The sequence below is a fragment of the Papilio machaon genome, chromosome 16, assembly GCF_912999745.1.
Source record: "Papilio machaon chromosome 16, ilPapMach1.1, whole genome shotgun sequence".
Taxonomy (NCBI): Eukaryota; Metazoa; Arthropoda; class Insecta; order Lepidoptera; family Papilionidae; genus Papilio; species Papilio machaon.
In genome coordinates, this window is record NC_060001.1 from 874,236 (window position 1) to 891,121 (window position 16,886).

At 33.6% G+C, this 16,886-nt stretch overlaps 1 protein-coding gene and 1 non-coding gene across 2 annotated transcripts; both read left to right on the plus strand.

Moving 5' to 3' along the window:
* Positions 1–812: 812 nt before the first annotated feature.
* Positions 813–11,624, plus strand: LOC106715721 (WD repeat-containing protein CG11141). The gene is made up of 10 exons (XM_045681498.1): positions 813–1,221; positions 2,466–2,629; positions 2,968–3,091; positions 4,874–5,037; positions 5,250–5,385; positions 5,494–5,732; positions 6,062–6,171; positions 9,383–9,890; positions 10,117–10,525; positions 11,341–11,624. The coding sequence occupies exons 1-9, from the start codon at positions 997–999 to the stop codon at positions 10,502–10,504; spliced, it is 2,058 nt and encodes a 685-aa protein (XP_045537454.1). The 5' UTR covers positions 813–996; the 3' UTR covers positions 10,505–10,525; positions 11,341–11,624.
* A 2,526-nt stretch (positions 11,625–14,150) lies between these two features.
* LOC123721825 lies at positions 14,151–14,353 on the plus strand. Its single transcript, XR_006756317.1, has one exon. It is a non-coding gene; the product is annotated as a small nucleolar RNA U3 (small nucleolar RNA).
* The last annotated feature ends 2,533 nt before the right edge of the window (positions 14,354–16,886 follow it).

The following is a 16,886-nucleotide window of genomic DNA, read 5'->3' on the forward strand; positions in this document are numbered from 1 at the left end:
CAGACTATAAAGATGTTAAAAATATTGACCCAAGCTCAGAAGAGGCTTATTTATCTAAAACGACGGCGAAAATTATATTTAAAATCACCTATACATGACATAATATGTATAAAGACGTAGATAGATAACGTAAATTAGATACTTTGTAGGAAATAAATTATAAATACACTAAAAATTAGTTATTTCTCACAGAGGGCACACTTTCGTTTTTGCGTTGAGTAAATATGAGCAAATGGAAATGCAATATTACTTCGAATATAAAAGTTTAAAAATTTTGAATTTTTGAGCGGTTCACAAATGTCTAATGTAAAATAAATGTTGGCAGAATTGTGGAAAAAAAAATTCTGATTGGACGGCGTTTCGCACACTTACTGACGTAAATCAAGGCTTCTGACAACTGGCAACACTTCGTTTTCCAGTGTTGTCAACATAGGCAATTTTTCGCCAGTTAAGCGACATGAAATTAAAAGGGATGACTGATCGCCTTTGGAATTTACAAGACTTCTATACGCAGCTACCCTTGCTGATTGCCATTTTTGAATTCTCACAGTTTTGAAAGTGAGAAATATTTGCTGCAATTACATAATTAGTTAACTTTATGTTTTATCATCATCATTTTTAGCCCGAGATCGTTTACTGGTAAACGTAGGCCTCCCTCATCGATTACCACAATGACCCGTCCTGTACCGTGAAAAAATGTACGTGCCTATCTTTTAAAATAATTGCACTTTTCATGATGAAATTTTAGCATTTGGGAAACATGGTAATATCATGTTCAGAAATGCTGGCAACACCTAAGTTTACGTCAAGCATCAAGCAAGTTCTCAGGTTCGACAAGTTGCAAGTTGAGTTAAGTTAAAGCTAAAAGGAATACGTAGACTATGCTTATATTTAATATTAGCACGAACAATAATGATAAATCCTATATGATGCGGTTATGTATACATTGAACTAAATTTGTTATTTATTTGTAAAGGATTTGATTTTTGATTAAAAATGGAAGTAACTAGTGGTGCAGAGGAAGGATTTATTCGCGAGTGGACCCCGTGTTCCCATATTTTGAACCTGATTCCTCCTAGAATTCAAACAGGAATATTTTCTACTGAATTGTCTTTAACATGTGTTGACGCGGTTAGTGAATATATAGCTCTTGGTACGAATGTTGGCTTGGTCTACTGGTATGATAGGAAAAAAGGAAACATTCAAAGATTACGATGCGAGGTAAGATTTTTCCGGATTATATGTAAGACATTTAAAGTTAACTTATATGTTTAATTTGTTAGTTTAGACATTTTGAAGAAAAATTAGTCTGAAAACATTAAAATATGATGTAAGAAGTGACTACAGATTTACTTTCTTTTACCTTGGTCCACTTAATCTATACTAAGTGTTTCTTACATTTGTTTTCAAAGATATTTATAGGTATGTCATCATTAAGTGCTAATCTATTGAATATAAAAAAATAGAACAATGTTGCAGTAGTGTTTTTATTTAAATAACTAGTTGTCGCCCGCGACTCTGTCCGCGCGGAATAAAACAAATTTAACTATTAGCCTATGTGTTCTTTCACACTATGTTTTACATCAATGCCAAATTTCATCGAGATTCATTGAGCTGTTCTGAAGATACCTTCTAACAAACATTCATCTAAACTTTCGTATTTATAATATCAGTGAGATGGTAAAATTAATTTGCACCATGAGAGTTAAGTCTAGTCAATTCCACTGGAAACAATAAGGAATATGTTTATCATTGTAATTGTAATATTATCTGCAATAGATTATCTGAAATAGTGTTGATAAAATCATTCAAATATTTCCTATCTCTTAAGTATTAAAGAAGAAAAACGTCCATTTTAAAAATTGTACACAGTAGTAAATTGTAAAATTTCATATATGCTAACAGGTATATAGGACATTTTGTTATACTATTAAGGCTCACTTCCCTTTTAAGTATTTAAAGTCACCAAGACATTTGTAAGACCTATATCTATAAGGTAATTAGTCTAAAAAGATCCCAACTCATTGTACGGCGGGTATTTCCCGAACACGGAATTGGCGTGAGTCACCAACACTGAAAGAGGTTGATGTAACAAGAACAAATTTAAAGGAATGCTATCCATAGAAATACAAAGATAATAAATCTATATATATAAAAGAAAGTCGTGTTAGTTACACTATTTATAACTCAAGAACGGCTGAATCGATTTGACTGAAAATTGGTGGGCAGGTAGCTTAGAACCAGGAAAAAGACATAGGATAATTTTTACCCCATTTTCTATTTTTTTTATTCCGCGCGGACGGAGTCGCGGGTAAAAACTAGTAGATAATCAAATTGTGCAATAAGGGAGATCACTAAGCATGTCTGACTACGGCAGTTAGTCCCGTACAAAATACACAGGATCATTCATCAAATTATCTTTTATCTTAAACATTTTTTTTCTATAACTGATGTAACATTTTCAGGCGTCTACATCCCCCATAACATATGTGAAGATAGTAAGCACGGTTGACTACATGGTGGGTGCGGGTAACGCTGCTGGTCAGGTCACCGTCTTCCAGATTCCTAAAGAGCATCCAGAGAACATTCCCGACACACTCAAACCAAAGGTTGAGCCAAAGGTGGAGAGGTGAGGTGATGACTATTACTACAGTGCTTTATTATGTAAAACTAACTCCAATATCTTTATATTATTTTTTTAAGAGTAATTCTGTAACTAGCTTTTGTCTGCGACTTTGCACAGAATAAAAAAAAGGATGAAAAGCATCTCATGTCATATTTGATGCTATGTTGTACATCATGAGTCATTCTGGAGATAACTTCTAACAAACATCCATCCATCCATAAAATTATTTGAAAAAGAGTGTTTTGGCAGAATTTTTTGGACTATTAACATAACAAGCATTTTTTTTAGGTTTAAATTGGAACAAGGTATGTGCAAGGCATTTAATAGTGTTTTTGTGACAGGTACACTATTGGTGATCTACACAAGAGTAAGATAACATCTATAGAGTGGTCTAAGAACGGCATGCGGCTGTTCTCCGGAGACAAGAGTGGTGTGATAATTATGACGGAGATTGACTTTTATATGGTGAGCTCTGAATACATTGTAATAGTTAGTAATAGCTCCTACAATTATAAGATATGATAGTTCAATGTTGAATGATATCAACTAATATCTCTTAACCATTCTATTTTAATGTGATAGACAAAGACAGAAAATGATGTAGGCATTTTTAATCACAGTACTTACTAGTACTTTGGCATAAGATATACTGGTATTTAGTTTATGGTCGTAAATAAAGGAAGTTATGGTATAAAAGTAAAATAACAGTTAGGATTTTTTATTATTTTAATATATTATTATTTTATATATAACTCAGCATGGAGACATATGTCAGTGAACACACTTCATAAAAGAAGAAAAAGAAATTACCACAGATTAATTTTTGCATAGATTAAGAAATTAAAAAAATCTACATCTTCAGCTCACTATAAGTCCCCACCGAGGGGCTCGGAGCCTACCCCAAGTAAGGGGTGACTAGGCCATAGTCAACCACGCTGGCCAAGTGCGGGTTGGTTGACTTCACACATATCATTGAATTTCTTCTCAGATATGTGCAGCATCACAATGTTTTCCTTCACCGTAAGAACGTCGGATAAATGTACATATGTAAATCGAAAAAAATAATAATAAAAAAATACAACAATACAAAGATAAGTTCTAAATTTAAAAAAGAAATTTAAACAAAATTTAATTAGTTTAAATAATTATTTCACTGTGTATTTTTATTATCAATGTGATTTTATTTAATATACAATTACATTGTCTGTTAGTTACAGTTATCTAATTACTCTGGACTATGTTAAATATATAGTCAGTATTATCAAGTATTTCTGTTTCGTGACATAGCAACAACAAATACGTTATGTTGCCCAAAATTAACTAATTCAATACGTTAGTTTATAAATTATCGAGAAATAAAACCACTATGAATCAAGTTTAATTCACTAACCATAGGTTACTGAGACCAAAATCTGATTATTAAAGTACTAGCTTTTACGCGCGACTCCGTCCACGCGGAATAAAAAAATGCACACAAGATAAAAAAGTTCCTATGTCCGTCTCCTAGTTCTAAGCTACCTCCCCATCAATTTTCAGCTAAATCAGTTCGACCGATCTTGAGTTATAAATAGTATAACTAACACGACTTTCTTTTATGTATATAAGATGTCATCGTCCCTATTAAACGGAGATTTTTCTCTCAGAAATCCATGGTAATATTTCTAGAATTGATGTTGTTTGTTTTGAATTCATATACAAAAACAAGTCTGCAAAACATACACACAATGTTTACATGTATTTTTTAATCATAACAATTGCGTATGTAAATAGTGTAGTTACATAGATAACGGTAGAGCATTGCACCGAGATATAGTTTAATTGATGTTGTTATAACATAATATGTTATGTTTTTTGTAACGTAACAACTTATGTAGGATAATTATCTCGTCTTTTTTTAGGTTTATAATACTTATTGACGATATTCCTGTAGGTGAAGGTTAGCCTAGCATTTTGGAATTATATTATACTAGCTGACGCCCGCGACTACGTCCGCGCGAAATTAAAAAAAACGTAATAAGTGGCCTATGTGTTCTTCCAGACTATGTTCTACATCTGTGCCATATTTCATCAAATCCGTTCAGCCGTTCCAGAGATACCTTCAAACAAACATCCATCCATCCACCCATCCATCCAAACATTCACATTTATAATATTAGTTAGATTATAGGTTACTTCTTTTTGTTCTTTTTGATGAGTTTTTTGTGTTCATTTATAAAATTAAGGATTAATTTAGGTGATTGTTTCCAGCATTTGTGCAAGTCAATGGAGATAGTGAACGAGGAGTACGAGATAGTACAGATGAGCTACCATCAGAACACGCTGCTGGTGTCCAGTCTGTACCGCACTATACTCTGCGAGCGCCGCGACGCGCGCTGGCACGTCAGCCAGCTCGGCAAGAAAGAGAGGAAGAGGTGAGACTGGGAGAGATAGAGACAAATATACTATTGTTTGTTCTATTAAAATTGAATCAACGATGTACACAGCGACATAAAATAAAAAGCATATTTGATGTAACCATCTAACTTATGAGCTGTTTTAAAATGTTTTTGATTTTTTTTTAATAAAACCATGTTAATTGTACCAGTTTAATTTGCTAAAATAGCTTTGTGTATTGTGGTGTCAGTCTGTGCCGGCTGGGCGCGGTGTTCCAGCACTCGTACGCGCGGGGCGGGGGCGCGGCCGCGTACTGCGCGCGCGCAGGTCTGCGGCTGTGGCGGGCTGACGCGCAGGGCAACGTGCTACATACTCTACTATTCAAGGTGATATCCCTACCTTACATTGTTCATTATCAGAATTAAGTGACATAAGACGATGATTTTATTTGAACGTGTTTTCATCATTCACTTGTAATATTGTTCTATTTGCAGGAGGCGATATCCAACCCGCTGACTGTGGCGGAGCTACTGAACCCGGCACAGAAGAAGGCGGGCGCGGGGGGTGCTGTGAGTGTGGTGGGTGCGGGGGGTGCAGGGGGCGAGTGCGAGGCGAGTCTGGGCCCTCTTCATGTATTCCGGGAGCACTTCCTGGTGGCGCACGACGATCGGTTGCTGTATGTGCTGGACCCGCGCTCGCTCACCGCCGTCGCAGTGGTCGACGACCTCAGGCGGTCAGTTTACAATCTCACTGTGTAACGTGTCTTCATACATTCTTTCATCCACTGATTTCTAATAAAGTTTGGAAAGCCTTCTTCGTTACGACATAAACTCTATTGTTAGTTCAAAATCTCACCACTGTAACAGTCAGCGCCACTATGGCGAAAATCAAATAGACACAAAATACCACCGTTTACAGCCTGCCCATATATTAGGTTGGTGTTTTTATCCCTCTCATTCTCTTTGAAAAACAGAGACAATAATATGTATTACGCTTCTATCACAACAGTCGAAATCTATCTTCATCTTCACATTATTGCTGACGTATTTATATTTGTTTCAGGATATTGTCCGTGTCAGTGAACAAGGACGAGATATTCGTGCTGGAAGGGCCGCGCTCGCTGGTGCGCCTCGCGCATGCGCCCGAGCCAGCGACACTCGCACGCGCACAAGGTAACCTCTGACACACGCGCACACACACACACACACACACACACACATACACACACACACACACACACACACACACGCACACACACACACACACACACATACAGGCACACACAAACTGGTGACGTCACATGCGTACAGACACACTTGATAAACTTATCTGTCAGGTGAGCGAGCAAGCGAACATATCGCAGTTAGACATAGACAAAAAAATACAATAAAAATTATTTATGTCTACTGAGTTCAGATAAGTTTGTCATATTTGAACAGTTTAACATTTTTTTTAATTATGTGAAATATTAGTTTTATGTTATACCGTAAGAAAAAAACCGTTTGAATTTTTATTTTATATGAACTGTGAAAAATATTTGAATATTTGTTTATTTATGGGTGCTATATTTTTTTTTATTGACAATATGTTGTGAAAATTTCCGTCCCGTAATTTATATTTTCTCAAACTGATCAACAAATTTATTTGACCCGGTGAATAGTTCACTAGCGTCTCCTGTCAATATCAGAAAATGTCACAATATCCCTGTCATACTGTAGCTGTCTTGTCATAACTTTCAGTATATCTAATATATAAAATTCTCGTGTCGCGGTGTTTGTGGTTAAACTCCTCCGAAACAGCTTGACCGATTCTCATGAAATTTTGTGAGCATATTCAGTAGGTCTGAGAATCGGCCAACATCTATTTTTCATTTTTTTTTTAACTGCGCGCGGACGGAGTCGCGGGCGACAGCTAGTTTCTTATATATTTTCTGACAGAAGTAACAGCGAAAGTATTCCCTCTCACTGACTCAGATAATCTTGGTACACTATATATGTATTATTAATTAATTTTAACGAAAAATAGTTAGGAATATTTTTTTTTGTTACGTTCACATTTTTTTTAAATCATCACCTATGATTTTATTACGATTAAATGATTAATTTAAGAAAGTTGTAATTAGTGCCATGTTACTGAGAAATATTTTGTCTTAAAAAAATGTTGACTAAAGGTGAGTATAGACTAGACCAGTGATTGTCAAACTTATTTCTTTCACCGCCCCCTTTGAAAATCAATTATATTTCAGAGCACCCTAATTTTTATTCAGCTCTAAAACTTAAAAACCACAATTTCATTACTTTAATTAATTTCAATGCCTCCCATTTTTTGGGCCTCTTATCGCCCCCTCCTAGGTAAAATTAGGGGGCTCTGAAATATAATTGATTTTCAAAGGGGGCGGTGAAATAAATAAGTTTGACAATCACTGCTCTAGTTTATATTCACCTTAAGAAATGTGTAGTTGAATTTTTTTTTATTTTATTGCGTAATAGAAATTTAATATGATTTTTCATGCTTATTAGCTTAAAAGTTTTATTTTATAATCGAATTACAGTCGAACCTGGTTAAGCAAAGATCGCTTATTGAGGTTTCTCTATAACCCGAGTTTCTCGCTTACGGAGCTCGTCTGTCGGGATCGGACTATAATTTTCGCTTATAAAGGTTCGACTGTATTATTTAATTAGATTTATACACAGACTTAGTTAAACATTCCTGTATTATTTGTACTTAATATTTAATATTATGTTTATTGAATCTGGTACTTAAAAAAACTTGAGGTTTTTTTTTTAGTTGTATTTAGTAAACATTATTTTAGTTAGTAAAATTTTAACAAATACCAAATTTGGACCAATAGATTGTATTGTTAAAGATTCAAATATCTGTTAAGTAAAATTTTTCTGTAAGAAAATGACAACAAAGAAAAAAAAATTAAGTACAGATAAAAAAAATTGTGCCATAATTTATTTTTACGGTGCAAAATAATAATTATGAGTATTTTTTAAAAGCAATAGTTCTTGTTTTTATCCGAGTTATTGCGATCTATAGAAAAAGCTTAACAGATTTTTGTTAATTTCGTCAACGAGAATTTTTTTTTTTGTTAAAAATATTGTATAGTATATTAATATTGTTATAAGTTTTATCTGTATGCTTGTTTGTTGTACCTAAAGTGATTTAGTTGATTACTTTTTTTTTTTTAATGTAGTGATGATTTTTTGTGCTTAAGTAATTTTTTGATTTGATAGTTTTTTTTATTTTTTTTTTGTATTAACTGGTTGTATATTTGAAATAACCGCCTGATACAGTGTACAAAAAAATGTTCTGAAATGTGACGTATGTACTTAAAGTTGTATAGAAAATGTTTTTCCCATATTATCTTAATTTTTAAATGCAACAATTTTTTATTTTTTGTTTTATTTTTTATTTTACATTAGCGATTTTTTTTTATTTAGAGTGGTTAGGTTTACTAGCAATTTTGGAAGGGTAAACGATAATAAATGGACATTATCTAATAATAGTAAAATCTATTTTGTCATTAATATATGAGTATTTATGCATTTCATCAAATATATTTGCAATTTGTGATATTTGACGTAATAATGAAATTAGAACATTACTGATCACGTTTTACTTGAAATTATCTGGGGGTTTATATTTTTTTTGCTTGTAACGTTTGTTACGTTGATTAACTCAATAATCTAAGTAAAAGAAAAAAAAAACTGACAGTGTTATTTTCGTGATTTTTTATTTAATTGAGACACTGGCCACCAATAATTCTTGGTCCCCCGTCTCTTAATATTGAGTATTGTAACTTATACATAAATATACTTTTTGCAGAATTATTTTTGTGTTTTTTTTTTCATTTCACCATTTCCGCGTACAGCAACACTGCTTCGCTGCATTTTTGTTGTGCGTTCGCTTTTGTTGCTTTGGTTTGGCTGCATTTAGTGTATTTGTGTATAATATTATTATTTTTTTTGTTGTTTATACAAATTATTTTAGCTCTGAATTTGTTATTTCTTTTTTATTAGATCAGATTTTTTTTTAGAAATATTTTTATTATTACGTAGCAATAAAATATAGTAAATATTGTTTTTTACTCGTTTCGTTTATAACGTTATGTTGAGGACGAATCTATCTAAAATCGTTAGTATAATCTAAAATCGTTTATTCTCTGTAATAGATTACTTTCAAAACAAAACCACTAAATATTGTAACTAAATGTACATTGTAATTATTTTTTATTTACTTTCAAACATAGCAAATCTTTGATAACAAAACATTGCTAATAAATTTTGACAGGATTGCCATCACAACATAACCTAAAAAGTTTAAGTGATTATTACAATATTTACGATAATATTTGATTGTTGAAAAATTTAATTACAGAAGAAACATCAAATCTGATGACTCGATCGTTGACTACGTCAATCCAGCAGGCTGTGAACACGGTGCGCGAGCTGACTCAGCTGGACAGCACCGCGCCGTACATCACCAGTGTTCTCGAGCAGCCCATTTCCTTGCTGACAGGAAACGAGACCATCGACAGTGGGACCGTGGCTAACGCGGAGGAGTGCTTCGAGTTACCTCCAATAAAGAACCTGCCCACTGACATATCTGATAACGTCCTAGAATCTATTGTCAACGAATTTAAAGACGTATCCAATGATGCGGAGGAAATTAGGAAAGTGAAATCTGAAGAATTGCAGAAGAAATTGAGTATTTATAATAGAATAATGGAGAAGAAATGCGATGAGGAGTTAATACATAGTAGCAAGAGGAGTCGTCGAAGGGAGACGGGGTCAGGCGCGAGTACGCCGCGGCTCAGTACTCCTGTGCGCAAACCTTCCGCCGTCAGTTACACCAGCCCCTGTCTTATGAACGTCAGTATGTACAGGTATGCTAATGTACGGTTTATTAAAAAAAAACATTGAGCCCTGTGAGCTTTTTTGACAATTTCCTGTAATCGACTCCAACTTTCAGTATAACCTCTAAATCTAATCAGTTCTAGGTAAAATTAATTGACTATTTTTAAATAATTTGCAATAATTCTAATAGCGTAAATAATATGTATCATAATTTAAAGAAAAGTTCGATGTTGTAATAATATTTTTTTTTTCTAGTAATGATAAACAAAATGATGATTTACTAGAAAAAGAGATTGAAGAAAAAGAGAAAATACTAGCTAAATTATTGAATCTAGAATCGTTTAGTATAACGAGTCATATAACTAAGTCAACTAATGGAACAAAAGAAGCGCCTGAAGAAATCGAATATTTTAAACCATACGAAGAAAAAATTGTGCAAACAAAAAAACACGAAGAGAAACCAATCAAGAAAGCTATACAAGCAAAATTGGAACCTAATGTGATAGATTTAGTGCCTAAAGTCGTGCAGTTGCCTAACAATTGGAACTTGGAAAATATCGAACTGCGTTTGGATTTGAAGAACGGTGTCAAAGATGTCATCTCACCAGACGAACATCTGGACAGCGAGTGGGAGGTCATCTGATCAATTTGCACGTATTTCGGTATCCAAAGTTTGTTTATTTTTTCTTTCAGATGAATAAGTAAAGATTTAAAGTTGTTTTTGATGGAATCGACATCAAGAACCGTTAACTCTTTATTGTTTCTTAACCTTTTATGAGAGAAATGTATTTAGCTCTGATAACCTTACTATTAGACATAACGCAATCAAAAATTTTGTTATTTTTAGCCGACTTCAAAAAGAAGGAGGTTATCAATTCGACTGAATTTTTTTTTTTTTTTTTTGTGTTACCGCGATACTCCGCCCCTGGTGGTCCGATTTTGATAAAAATTGTTTTAATCAAAAGGAAGTGCTTGCAGATGGGTCCCATTTTTTTTTTTTATTTTTTTTTTACGAATCGTATATTACAGGTATTAAATTTAAATATTACGCAAAGAAACTAATCTCTCGAATAATCTACACTTAAATGCTATTGTTTGTTTGTTTCAATGCAAACCTGCGAAACTAGTGAACAGATTTAAAAAATTCTTTTAATACTGGAAAGCTACATTATCCCTGGATTACATTTTTTACGTTTTTAGTTAACTTATATAGGATCGGCTAAAACACTTACGTATATAAATCCGTTGTCGGCACGCTCAGCTGAGGGACGTGCCGCGTCCGCGAAATAATACCAGTCCCACTCACCCTGATGAAGGGCCCCGACGGGCTCGAAACTAGTCGGTGCCGACACCGGATATATATACGTGAGTGTTTTAGCCGTTTCTATATAAGTTAATGATAATGTCTCACGAAAGTTTGAATATGTTTTTAGTTACTCTTTTTTCTATTTTTTTTTTCTATTTAATTAAATTAATTAAAAGTTTACATTAAGTATGCGTAATCATGAACAACGCGGTGAAGAAAGTTAATTATTAGAAATAATATTTATTTGAAAAAGTCTAGCTTATATTTTTATTATCAAATATAATATGAAAATAGAAATAACAAGCGCCACTAGCTCAGTGGTGAGCACTATGAAGTAAATGTAAGGTCGTAGGTTCCTAGCACAAGCGTTATTAACTAAAAATGGGAACATTGTTAGAAATTCATTTACAAAACATCTTAATGACTTCGTAAATTACGAGATTGTCATATAAAATATATTTATATATGTGCGTGATAAAAAAATTATTGTATAAAGTTAAAGATTTTTGCATTTTTTATGATTTCTCAAAATTAATTTGCCAAATTTCTATTGGTAGACAAATAATGCCCGGTTTACATTATTCCAGTCCAACAATTCCAGTGTGTGTTGACATTTTTCCAGTAATCCAGCTTTGATTCGGGCATTCCAGTATGAGATTACATTTATTTAACGACATTGAATTTGTCAGTTAAAATAATTTATAATATTTAACAATCAATTTTAGATTTTCTAGTAAAAATAGTTTGAATATTGTGTTAAAAAATTGTAAAATAAGGATTTTTTCTGATTCATTATTCCAAAACAAAAAAAATTATCAGAACGTGGCTTTAATTTATTTTTCGAATCTATAGATTGTAGTTTCAAACAGATTGCATTTAGATGAGGCTACATTTAAAATTATGTTAAGAAACTTATATGTAATATCAAATTACATGTACAAATGTTTTCAAATATCTTCGCGGCTTTTAACTTCGTGCGGAACGCTGCGCAGAACATAATGTAGCTTCATTTTGGGGGCTTGAACTGCGCAGCGCGTAAGTAATAGTATGTATTACTATAAACCTAATATCGACACATCTCGCTTCTAACATTGTGTTATGCGCAATGACTTAAAAGAAGTTAAGCGCCGTCAACATGTTTGATAACTACAATAATTTTGTTTGTTATGATATTAAATATTAGCCGCGTACCCACCTAGCGCACAGGCTCACGCGGCAGCCTCGTGAGCCAATGCCTCGGCTGGTGTGGACGTGCCTCGGCCTGCCTCGGGCGCGCGTTTCCTCGACCGAGCACGGTTCGGCCCGAGCCATCTGTTGTCGGTAAACTTGACGCGCTCAAAGGTGCCTCAGTGAGCGCTGTGCGTTAGGTGGGGACGGCTATGTTTTGGCTCGCGCGCGAAGCTATTTCAAGTTTCGTCTCTTGCCGTGTTTGTCTTCTGTAATTTTGATATCATGGGCAGTCAGGAGGAGTCCAGTAGGTTTTTTGATACGTGACTGTTTTCGTTTCTTTAAACAATAAGCAGCTAGGAAAATAGCTGTAGCTGAAAATACACGACTGTCCATTACGAATACTCGCGGACTTATGATGGCTCAGCCTGCCTCGCGAGACGGCCACGGCCACGCGGAACAAAACTACTGAGGCTGCCGCAGGAGCCATCGCTCGCGATCCGGACACCGAGGCTGCCGCGTGAGCCTGTGCGCTAGGTGGGTACGCGGCTAGTGATTAGAATCTCACACCGGTGTAAAATCACTTATGTATACAGTGTAAACTCTTTATAACGTTATCCTTTATAACAATAAACTCCCTGTAACGTTGAAGTGAGCCCAATTTGGTTGGTTTGCGTTAAAACCCACATACGCCATTCTCTATTACGAAGAAATGTGTTCATATTTGTAGACAGTAAATATTTATTATCGGTATTATTGTTTATGTTATGTTATCTTGTTAATTTGGTTGTTTTTTTGTTCACTCCATATAACGATAAATCTCTATAACGACAAATAATGCTCAGTCCCTTGAGTTTCGTTATAAAGAGTTTACACTATATATGTATCTTATTGAATATTCATATATATCATAGTATTTACTAATATAAATAATTATAATTAAATAAAAAGTAATTATACCAACAAATCTCACCGCTAATAAACAAATTATTTATAAGAAAAAAACATTTTTTAATGATTGACCAAATATATATGATAAAGTATTATATAAATTCTGTAATGTAAAAAAATTACATTTTGTCAGGAAAGTATTATTTTTTGTGCTTAAGAATTATTTAACGTCCGTTTGATTCTAGATATTTATCAAGTATTCAATTGCAATATTTGATTTATTCTTTTTTTTTTTAAATTTCTGATGAATCTGAAATTATGGAGGTTGTTTTGAGAATATTTTTGTGTATTTTCTTAAAATAACCTGTTATATTTGTTAACTAGCTTGAAACATTTTCGCCTAATTTAATTGCAAGCTGATTTAATTTATAATGTGCATTTTATTGTAGATAATGTTTATTTTGTGATAAATATAGTAATATATATATAATGCGAGGTGTTTTATTTTATCCCAGACTGCACAATGCAATGAACGAAACCAGACCTACCGTACTTTTTTTAAATTAATTGAAGAATCGAACTGAAAAGGTTTTTTTCTGGTTGAGGTATTGCTTCCTTTATTTTTTTAGTGTACTATTAGTGTAAAATCTACATTCAAGATCGCGCTGTTTCAAATAAGTATCATTCAATATTTATTTTTACAAATTATATTCTTTAGATTATAAATATTTTGTTATCAAATTCTTTTTAAATTGTGTAAAAAGTCTAGTGAATAGATCACAACTTCATATATAATTTTTTTAAAGTTTGTTTTGTTGAGTTATGTCACCGCTAGATGTCGTAGCAAGCAATTGCTAAATATCAAAATCACGATGTAGAAAATTGTCCCACTGTAATGAGGTGTGCGGGTTTGCCAAATTTCGACAAGACCTTACTTCATAGGATCATTTCTATAGTAAGTTCTTCACGAGACCTTCACAACATGTGAGATCGTACCAACCACGTTGATGAGACGTGGCGCGGCGCCCTGAGCGTGAGGCGGGCGGCAGCAGCTCGCTGCCAGCCCTCGATGATCGTTCGCTCTCCGCGTAAGCGGGGAGTGTGGGGCGTTGTCGCTGTCTGAGTGGTTTTTTTAACTTTATAAAACTTGAGTAGTGAAGAATGCCGAAGCATTCTTAGTTAAAACTATAGCGAATTTTAATGTAGCCAACATGGCTATTTGTTGCTAGGCTACCCGAGATGGAACGAATGAATAAATCACTACGTATTACCAGGTAACAAGCCATGTTTTGATTTCTTAGCCGGCTCTATACACGACTGAAGCTTGCCGATATGAGACATAGAACTACTTCTACCACTGTCTCCTGTGTGGTCGTAGTATTTCACCAGTCGAGCCGGTCAGTTCTAATCAAATTTCTACAGCATATGAAGTAGAATAATGCTTATGATTCCTAATTATCGCGATGATTAGATTAATTTTTTTGATAATTACATTTATTTAATATTAAGATAATGTTATTAAAACTGGGCTTTTTTACTTATTCGTAGTGAATTTTTAGTGGTTTGGTTACCTCTACCTAAATATTTCTACAGTAGGCTACTTAGCTATGAAAAATGGCGGCTATCATGTTCGAATTTGTCGTCTGCATTTCAAAATTTCTTTGACATTATTTTTAAATAATAAAGGAGGAATTAATAAAATACAAGACATCATACACGTACAAACTTTATTTGAATAACACAAGATCGTGCTCCTCTCACAAACACCCAGCCGCTAAATAAATAAACTAATCAAACAAACCAACAACGTATCTATCCCCTCGTGCGTATCGCACTACAGTCAAACAAAATATATATACATAATATTCTAAAAAAAACTCTCACATTATAAACGTAATTGCTGATCTTAAAACAGCTTTTAACTTTATAGTTATTAAGATTTTGTTAAAGGGATATCAAAAATTAAAACAGAAATACTAGTAAAAATTATAAACAATGAAAACTAAAATGTAAGGCGTTGTTTACATCAACAGTAAAAGCGATGCGAAACGACGCGGTATCATTAATTTAAACTTATAGTGGGTTTCCACTGTCACGACATTTGACCAAAAACAAATTGTGTCGCGTCACTTCATCGCATTTACCGCTCACGTGGAATATAGTCTTAAATTATAAAAGCTACTAAAAAAATATAGACATTAAAATAATTGTGATGTAAATAATTAAAGTGAAACAAGAGAGAACAATTACACTGTGAAAATGTTCTAAAAAAAACTCTTACATCATTTTAAAACTTATACAAAAATAATACTTCGCCAAATCTATCACATCTCGCAATAAATTTGTTATTTAATTAAATACAAATTGAAAATTAAGGAGATCGATTCAACATTCTTATAAAAAGCAAAGATATAAGGACGCTAGAATTAAGTACTAGTCTAAGATAACATATTGGGTCAGATCTTTAATATTATGACCTAAATCTCAAGAAAATACACTAGAAAATAAGCTACGCAATCAAGCTAAGACTGGCCAATATCAAAACTTGACAAAACATAAGCAACATTTGTTTGCCACACGCTTCTAAACTTGGAAACATTTGCCACACAAACAATTTCCAACAATACTTGGCATCAATTTACCAATCGTCCAACGTTTGCAACCAACATATTATTTCATTAACCAACAAAGCCAAATACTTAACAAGTTACATTAAATATCACAACACGTCAGCGCAAAATAAAGCCGTATACTTAGTTACATAAAGCTGCCTTTAATTCGTACGAGGTCACTTCGCGTCACCTAACTTGAAAGTCATCAAAGCGGCCATTTTATATTGATATCCAAGTGTCCAAACAATTATACAAAGTTTGGAATTAATGTCAATTTATAGTAGTTTTCAGACATCTTGACGGGTATTAAGTTCGTGCGAGTCGCTGCGCAGAATACAATTTTAGGTGTAAGGGGATAGGGGGGGAGGTACTGCGCAGCGCGCCGATTGTCTTTAGGTCGCCATGATATTTGAAACCAACTATACAAAAACTATTTTCTAGTGTAAACAACCACTTCAAATTTTATAATTTAGGCGACGATAATTCAAGTTGTTTTCAGTCGTAAGGCGAAGTTTATTACGCGAAGCCTCGCCTAAGTTACCTTATAAACTAAAACTAGCTTTGAGTCTATGTCTTAAATACAATTCGTTCACATCCCGGTCCTAACTATAACCTATTCGAAACTAGTTCAAATATAAAACACCGTGATGGTATCAATCTTATTTTCCTACTATATCTTATACAAGGCAGTGCATATACATTAAAATGTTAGTCAAAAGGCCAAAAAAAAATCCTTAATGCCTGGTTTACATTAAGCCAGTACAGTAAGACAGTGTACACTTTAACTGGCGCCAATGAGCCGATACACTGTACTGGTACAATGTAAACCAAGCATTACAATAAAATTATTTAACTTAAATTTGACAATAATACTATTGTCTATAGTTTTTAGGACGAAAGTTTTTGGACAAATGGAATATTTTAGAAATGTCAACTATCTAAAAAAATTGACGAATATGAAATTTTGTTACGATTACGAAATAATACTGGATTTTGTAAATGGTTCAGGAACACAGCTTAGCGTAAAAAATATTATCCAATTTTTTTTA